The 8,337-nt window shown below is 44.1% G+C and overlaps 5 protein-coding genes across 5 annotated transcripts; all 5 read left to right on the top strand.

Annotated features, from left to right (window-relative positions):
* Positions 1–264: 264 nt before the first annotated feature.
* DQ04_07171040 (pyruvate dehydrogenase (lipoamide) kinase) lies at positions 265–1,599 on the top strand (the record flags this gene model as incomplete). The annotated part of the gene is made up of 1 exon (XM_009315051.1): positions 265–1,599. One exon carries the CDS (start codon positions 265–267, stop codon positions 1,597–1,599), a length of 1,335 nt encoding a protein of 444 aa, XP_009313326.1.
* Positions 1,600–1,777: 178 nt separating this feature from the next.
* On the top strand, positions 1,778–3,544 carry DQ04_07171030 (hypothetical protein; the record flags this gene model as incomplete). Its single annotated transcript, XM_009315050.1, has 1 exon — positions 1,778–3,544. The coding sequence occupies one exon, from the start codon at positions 1,778–1,780 to the stop codon at positions 3,542–3,544; it is 1,767 nt and encodes a 588-aa protein (XP_009313325.1).
* Positions 3,545–5,175: 1,631 nt separating this feature from the next.
* Positions 5,176–6,702, top strand: DQ04_07171020 (putative clathrin coat assembly protein; the record flags this gene model as incomplete). The annotated part of the gene is made up of 1 exon (XM_009315049.1): positions 5,176–6,702. The coding sequence occupies one exon, from the start codon at positions 5,176–5,178 to the stop codon at positions 6,700–6,702; it is 1,527 nt and encodes a 508-aa protein (XP_009313324.1).
* A 179-nt stretch (positions 6,703–6,881) lies between these two features.
* Positions 6,882–7,529, top strand: DQ04_07171010 (copper homeostasis protein; the record flags this gene model as incomplete). Its single annotated transcript, XM_009315048.1, has 1 exon — positions 6,882–7,529. The coding sequence occupies one exon, from the start codon at positions 6,882–6,884 to the stop codon at positions 7,527–7,529; it is 648 nt and encodes a 215-aa protein (XP_009313323.1).
* Positions 7,530–7,693: 164 nt separating this feature from the next.
* Positions 7,694–8,206, top strand: DQ04_07171000 (hypothetical protein; the record flags this gene model as incomplete). The annotated part of the gene is made up of 1 exon (XM_009315047.1): positions 7,694–8,206. The coding sequence occupies one exon, from the start codon at positions 7,694–7,696 to the stop codon at positions 8,204–8,206; it is 513 nt and encodes a 170-aa protein (XP_009313322.1).
* Between the last annotated feature and the right edge of the window lie 131 nt (positions 8,207–8,337).

Raw genomic sequence — 8,337 nt, 5'->3', positions numbered from 1 at the left:
TGAACGTTCTTTCAGCTTAATGGCTTATAGAATGGTGTGTACGTTTGCTTGGAATTCGGTCAATTACCTTTGACAAATTTGTTGGTCTATTTGTTGCTTTATAAGTGGGGTGCCAATCCGTTTTGTTTTAAATTATTATTAAGAATCCTGATTAGACAAATCTGTTTTCTTTGAACCTGTTTTCCCTTATGGCAATACGTGTGTATCAGGTTCTTTTTTTCTTCTTATCTACTTGTTCCTGTCGCCTTAGCTGTAAGGGGTGCGATGCGTCGTTGTTTTCGCCTTCTGACACCCACCCTCATGGATCTGATTCATCGCCTGGATTCTTTTGAAAAGGAGGTTATTGAGTTAAAGGCGTTCAGGCAGGCTGTTGAGACAGCTTCCCCAGATGTTGCTGCTGCAGCTGAGGTCCTGGCAAAGCAACGCCGAGGGGCTGCTCGGCAAATTGATGTGGTCGTGGAAAATCCTTTGACTGCGGAGGAATTTGTTGAGTTGAATCAGTTTTATGCCCTTCAGATGACTCAGAATTTGCCGCTTCGGAATATGGTGCACATAAGGAGTTTTGAGGATCTCTGCGCACATGCAAAGGTGATTCATCGCGAGTACCTTGTTCGTGTGGCTCAACGAGCGCGTGCCCTTACTCATGCTCCTGTTGGTTTGTCTCAGATGCCTTCCATTCAGGAGCTCCGTCGATGGTATGAATGGAGTTTCCACGACGTCAAGAGCACGAAACCACCCGTTGATCTCGAGAGTGCGCTCAACTTTGACTCATTTATCCGGCGTGTTTTCCTTCGACATTATAACGTGAGTAGTCTCTTAAGTGAGGGCATGCATGAGCTTGGAGAACGTGAGAGATGGACCGAGTGCTCTTTTTCAGACAAAAAACTATTGGCCGCAATCGAAGAGTTGCAGGATTTTTTCGATGAGTTCTGCATGGGGCGTGTACGGCTACGTTTTATTGTTGGCAATTACATGTATCTGTCAACGCGCATTTTGCAATTAGAACCGAAAGATTCCGAGAAGTTGACAGTTCCGCTCTTTTTTGATCACAATCCAGACGCCTTTGTTGGTCAGATATGTCGCGAGTGCTCGCTTGTAAAGGTATTGAAATGTGCAATTCGTTCAGCAAGCGATATGTATGAAGATTCGGGAATTGAACTGAGGGTTGCAGGTGATCCGAATCTGACCTTTACAGGCATACCATACATGTTGTATGATATTGTGTCCGCCATGATCGATGATGCTGTTCAGGCGAATCTTGTGCGACAGGAAAAATTTGGCACTCCTTGTGCACCTGTCCATGTTACCCTTTCTCAGCGGGAGGGTAATGAAGAGTTTTCTGTTCGCGTATCAGATACAGCTGGTGGCATGCCTCTAGAAGAAGTGAAACATGTCTTGAGGTATTGGTCTTCTTACAAAGCTGCAGAGAGTGTGTTGAAGGAGGCGGACACATGGACACACAGCCCTATACGGATGGCTTATGCCTACTGTGCCGCAAAAGCAATAGATGGCGATATCTCTGTTGTTTCCATTGATGGTTACGGTACCGATCGCATCTTGCATATACCATCTACGGGAATTGAAGGTATACATATTTAGCACTTGATGAATGTAGAGTTGCAATTCTACGACTATATAGTTTTGGTGCAGCTTATAGCTTTAAATAATGTTTGCTTAAATGTTATACGTAGGTTTTTCATTTCTTCTAGTCTTCTCTTGACTTGAATTCTATTCCGTTTTTTTTTCTTTTTTTGCTTTTTATTGCGAAGAAGGTGAAATGTCTGCGGCGCCAGTCAGTGAAAAAAAAGAGTTTCCTCCACATCGAGAAATAGCCCATGTTCGCCAGGATTTGGTGGTTACAAAAGAGATTTTGGGGATTGTAAAGGATGAAAATGACCGCCTACGTTCTCTAGTCGATGATCAGACTAGGGAAGTGTCACGACTGGAGAAGGATTTAGAAGAAACAAGACGCGTACTTTTGTCACAGATACACGTACTTGAGGCAGAGATCGCCCGCCTTAAGACAAGTCGTTTTTCTCTTGAAGAAGAACTGTCTGAGGCTTTGTCAGAGCGCAAGCATCTTTCTGGTCTCCTTCACAGTGTAAAAGGACAGGTAGATGGTAGATTGACCAAACTCATTGAAGAGCTTCAACAGAGAGATGAAACAATTCACAAACTAGAGTATCAGAGCAGGGAAAGTGAGCGCGAGATTGAGCGCCTGAATCGTATAGTAAAGGCGGATGACGTCATGGAACTTGAATTAGAGAAGGTACAGAGTAACTATGCCAAGGCCTCGGCCGAAGTTGTTCTTCTTCAGGAGCAGATAAACCAGTATCAGTTGGAGTTATCGTCAGCACGTGAGAAGACTCAACAGTTGTCCGAAAATAGCACTGATACTTCACAGATTAGTCGATTACGCGAAGTTACCTCACTTTTGCCTTTGTATCGACAGTGGTTGTTTGAGGTTGATGTTTCACTGAGGGAGATTGAAGATCAGTTAGAAGTTTCATTAGATGACAGCATCGATTCACTTGCTTACGTGACATCGCCTGGAATTCCTTATAAGCCTCCATCCATTGAGAGACAACGATTAGTGGAAATGAAGAAATTCGAGCGAGGTCGTAAAAGAAGTGATCCAGCCGCATATTACGACGTTTGTGAATCGTACGAAGAGTCTCTTGCGCTGTATGTGCGTACAATTCGAGATGCTTGGGATTCTGCAAGACATCTGCTGGAAAAGGTAAAGGTTTTGTCAAGGCAGCTTTCAGAAACTACTAAATCTGTTGTACAGGTATCAGGGGATTTGCATGTAAAAACAATGCCTGGTGCTCACTCAGAAGTAGTAAAGAGTGGTAAGAGTGTCTTGGGTGAGAGCGAGCAACCAGGTGTTGTCGGTTTTTTTAAGAATAGCTTGCAGTTACAGCATCAGTACTCGGATGATGACGAGCGCAAAAAGAATGATGAAATTGTAAATTTGAAAACAATAGTTTCGATGCTAGAAAGTGAGAAGGATTTACTGGGTAAAGAACTTTCAAAAGCTAGACAGGATGCAGCGTCTGCTTCAGTTAGTTATGCTGACAAGGCAAGAGAATTGGAATGCAAATTACGGGATGCCGTGAAGTCGTCTGAAGAGTTGTCAGCCAAAACGTTGAATGCACTACAATTGGAGCATGAACGAGAGAAGAGCGATATCATGGCGGTGAATTCGAAGTTGCAAGGTGCACTTGAAATAGAAAGTGGCAAGGCAGAAAGTATGAAAAAGTTGCTTGTCGAGAGTAAAAGGCGTCGGTTTGCTTTGAAGGAAGAGAATCATTCTATTCGAAAGAATCTACGGGAGATGGAAGGCCTCCTCAGCACAGCACGAGTAGAGTTGCTGAATGCAAGAAGGACAATAGACTTGCTACATGCTGAACTACAGTTTGCCAAGAGCCATGAAGAGAACTCAGTTCGTTCTACTACTTCCAACGCCTTTAGCACCTTTAAAAGGGAAATTCAGAGGAACTCCACGGAATCGAAAACTGTATTCTTACCTAGACCATTGTAAATCGTTACGTGTTGCTCTCAGGTCTTCTATGCGCTTCTCTGTCGATACATAATTTAAGCGTTTGTGTACTCAGTATTTCTCTGTTTTTTTTTCATCTATAGCGCAAAGGGGGGGGGGCTCTAAGGAAAAATGAAAAAAAAAAGGTCGTACGAGCGCGTAAGAAACAAACAAAAAAGAGCTGGTGTGTTTTTCTCCACCTCTTCTGTTGTCTCAATAAGAGTAAGGCTGAGTAAACGGATAAAAAGGTGAAGTTTGAACGATTTTTTTTTGTTGGTGACAATCTGATACCTGGTCACTACAGAGCTACATCATAGAGGCGGTGCATTTGTGCTGTTATCCTCATATAGAGACAATGGGTTCTGCCTAAGGAAGGATGATCCTTTGTTAAAAGGTTTCATGTCATTCTACAGGTTTCTGCATTTCTCAGGATTTATTGGGGCATCACATATGTTCATGTTTGACCACGTGTGGCTTATTGTGACCTTTAACATGCTTGTTGCGTTGCGTGGCCTATCGGTCTCTTACATTCAGCATATATCTTTTTAGTGCTGAACAGTGGCCTTGGGGACGGGTGATTGCTTGGGTATGCCTGGTATTATCGTGACTGTAAGTACACCATGGGACGTTTGTTTCTAAGTCTGCGGTGCGGACCTGTGGCGTGTTGGATATCAGGTACAGCTCTGCGATGACTGTGGTTTGTTCGTTGAGGTAATTTGCCCTGTACGGGGACAGGAAACGTAGCCAGGTGGCTCGTATAACTACGAAGTATTGCCATATAGTTAAGATGACGGTTTTTTTTTTTTCTCTCCCTCTCTGTGTGTATCCTGTGTGTGCTTTGGAGAGAGTGAATCGAGAGAATGGAGGTCTGTTTCAGAGTGGGGAAAGAGTGTCTACAACTCTCTATGGACGCAAATTGCGAATGACCTTGCTTTGTGGCAAAACAGAGTGAGTTTGTCGGGACGAGAAATGTGTATATGCAGATACTACGTAACTCTGGATCACTATCTCTTGGCTTGTCTAGCATGCCCATTGTGTATTTTTATCGCCAAGCCGTGAGTCACTTGGCTTTTTTTCTTATATTTGAAAAAGAATACGGACATGTTGTGCAACCGGTGATAGCATTCATGTATGTAAGGGTTGTTGTTTTTGCACTGGATTCTGCTTTTGTCTAGGATGGCTTGGAGCGAAGTTAGAGGGCTACGCCCATTTGGAATATCTCAATGAGGCGACCGCCCATTTCTTTTCCATGTGTTGGACACAGATCTGTACATGCAGGGTGTGGGTGAATCTTTGTTTTGTGTAAGGGTTTTTTTTTCTATTTGGAGAAGTATCTCTCTCTTTCTGTACGTGTATATGTGAACACAGGCTCTTGTTGTAATGTCTGCTCCTCTTTTACGCAGTTCAGTGGCGATTGGCTCTCTATTTGATAAAGTAAAGAGGTGAAAATTATGGCTTCCCTTGGCCTATTATAAGACTGAGGTGAAAAACTACAAAAGTATGTCATACTTTACCTTCTTTTGTGTCCATTTGAGACTGGTGAATTCCTCTTTGACTGTTGCAATGCCCTGTTTTTTTTTTGTTTGTTTGCTTTTCTTTCTGCAAGATTTTCTTGAGTGGTTGCGGCTGATACAATGAATGAAAAGGACACTAATGAGTTGAAGAGGGGCGCAGGTTACCTGAAGGAAAAGGCCATCATCGGGTTGAGTCGCGTGACAGGGGATGAGCTGGATCGGGCCATTATGAAAGTTACAAGTCATATGTTGAAGGCTCCAAAGGAGAAGCATATGCAGAGGCTTCTTGCTGCAACCTACGGGCACTATAAAACCGATACTCGTGACGGGAAGAATATTTCCAATTATATTGTTTCGGAGCTTGAGAAACGATTGCATACACATAATTGGATTGTGGTGCTCAAGTCCTTGGTGACATTGCACCGTTTGATGAGGGATGGCTCCGATGAGGTAAACAGCTATATACAGCGAAATCGAAATATATTTTGTGCTTGGAATCTAAAGGATCTTTCCGAAGATGTGGACGGGGCAGCACAAGGAGCTTTTATCCGACAGTATTTGCGTTACCTCGAAGAGCGTGCCTCTTCACAGGAAAAGATTGGCATCGTGAACCGTTTAGAGAGTGTTGAATTCAGCTCAGTTTTGCGCTCGTCAGACGTTGATTCTCTCACCCCATTGTTCGAGGCATTGTTGACACAGCTTGGTGCTCTTGTCGAGGTGGAGTATAGAGAGGCCATCGTGGATAACTTCTGTACCTTGGAAGCTTATCAGAAGATTATTGACGACGGAAAAGTCTTGTATCAGCTCCTGTCTGACCGCGTTATCTTTATACTTGACGGTTTCGATGACTTTTCACTTCATCAGAAAAAAGTGTGGCTGGAGCTATACCGACAGTACAGTGTGTTTGGGGAACGACTGCGTTTACTGTTCGATTCAATCCTCAGCTCGACCAAAGTATTTGATCGGCCCCCTCCCCGGCTTAGGCCTCTTCCACCTTCGTTGCTGGAAAAATTGGAAGGTGATGTTCGCCTAAGTAGCATCCCGAGAGAAGATGTTACTGAGACTTTGGAAAGCTTGGGGATAATAAGGAATGAACAAGATGAGGCCCCATTGAAAGAAACACAGATTGGGGATGTGGCCAAACAACAGCCATCTCCATTGCCATCAGATATCACGGAAGAAGACCCTACAAAGGAATCAGCACCTTTGCCACCTACAGTGTCCGAAAAGAAAGAGGCTGCAATATCTATGGATGACCTTTTTATAAGTGTTCCAGTGACTGTTTCTGCGCCGGTATCTAACTCTGCGGCTCCTGGTGAGACAAATGTCTTTCAAATCGATAATCCGCAACAAGCTATGTTTACTCCTCAGTACGATGTCAATTTCGGAGTACCAGCCTTAGGGGATAACAACAATGTAGCAAATGCGATGCTTGATGGTGGATGGTCAACAGGAGCTCCAGTTTCGTGGGAAACTACATCAAGTGAGCAGTACGCAGTACCGGCTCAGACAACTATGACACCTCATACCGAGTGGAGTGCACCTGCATCTTTAGCAAATGAAACTACTCAAGGGAAAAGCGGCGAGGATGCGTTTAAAAATCTTTATGCTGAGGGGCAAAAGGGTTGGTATTCCAAAGATAAGTAGAGACTCTGCTTTATCTCATTGTCGCAGTTCTCAGAGAAATGTAGTGTATTTTGTTGTTGTCGTTATTCTTGTTGTTGTTATGGGTATGGTGGAACCTTGTGGTCAAGTTTGCTTTTTCCTTCCATTTTTGCCTATTTCTTTCGTGTTTCTTATTTTGTTTTCCTTTTGGATAAAGGAAGATGATGGTACTAAAAGAATTTTGTTCCGAAGGCTATGACCGTGTGCCTGAAGCCATAGATGCAGGTGCTCGGCGGATTGAGCTGTGCGCCCGCTTGGAGGTTGGTGGCGTCACACCTTCGGAGGAGACGATACGGAAGACTGTGGAATATTGTCATTGTCGAGGTGTTGCCGTAATGGTGATAGTACGGTGTCGAGAAGGTAATTTCCACTACAGCGACGCGGAATTTCAGGAAATGAAAGAAAGTGTGGTGCTTGCTAAACGTTTGGGCGCGGATGGTGTTGTTGTCGGTGCTCTGGATGCGGGTGGAAATGTGGACGAGAGAATTGGTGTGTTGTTGTCAGCAGCTAAAGGGATGTCTCTTACGTTTCACATGGCCTTTGACGAAATTCCCGCCGACAAGCAATTTCAGGCTATTGATACGCTGTGTTCATACGGGTTTCACCGTATTTTGACCCATGGAGGGCCGTCGGGCACCGCCATTGAATGTAATCTAAATCGTCTGGCAGAGTTGGTGGAACACGCTCGGGGGAGAATTGTTATAATGCCTGGGGGCGGTGTGACTGCTTCCAATGTCGAAGCAGTTGCCACTCGCCTAGGCATAGTTGAATTACATGGGACTCGCATTGTTTCATTGGCTAAGCTGTAAATGGGAGGGATGTGTGGGAAACTGAGCACAGTTTTTGTTTTATTGCGCATGCATGTTACTCTTGTCTGACCCTTCCATGTTTATAAATTAATTTGTCTCTCTGTCTGTCTTTAAAAAAAAAATCATTATCATGAGTGATTCAAGGGGGAAAAAAGAAACCAACCATGCGATCCTTTCGTTTACAAGGGTGCATAACCATTGCTGGCCTAGCACGACTACAATCGAACGGAGGTTATGGACGCTGTCCTCCTCGTGAACAACAACAACAACAGCAACCACGATTTGGTGGATCTCGTGATGGCCGCCCCCCAAGGGGCGGGCCTCCGCAGTCGTTTTCACAAGTTGCTCGCCGCAATACGTTTAGCGAACCTCAGTTGGTGGCAAGGCTCCTGGAACTCTACCCAAGTGGCAAGTCATGGCTTCCAGTGAACAAATGGGCCTCTTCTATACCTGAAGACATTCAGGAAGCACTGGTTCCGTACGGGGGCTTAGCGCAGTTTGCTGTATCACAAACTAACTTCTTCATTGTTCGAAAAGAAAATGGAACGGCAGTTGTCTCGCTCTCTACAATGGCTTCTTCTTTATGCGCAGAAAGAGAGAAAAATATCAAAAAACGTGCAGAGAAGGCTGCCGCATTTTCGACCCGCAATCGTGAAGATTCGAGGCGTCAGAGGTGATTGAAAGAGGATTTTTACCGTTGATGCATTGTTTTCTGTGACACTACATAGACTGTTCTGATCTATAAAGCCGTTGGGTTGTATATGTACATGCATATTTATGTATATATATATATATATATATATATATA

Source organism: Trypanosoma grayi (genome assembly GCF_000691245.1).
Source record: "Trypanosoma grayi strain ANR4 Tgr_717_V1, whole genome shotgun sequence".
In the NCBI taxonomy this organism is placed as follows: domain Eukaryota; phylum Euglenozoa; class Kinetoplastea; order Trypanosomatida; family Trypanosomatidae; genus Trypanosoma; species Trypanosoma grayi.
Note: the sequence above shows the minus strand (reverse complement) of the source record. Positions and strands in the feature narration are given on the sequence as shown.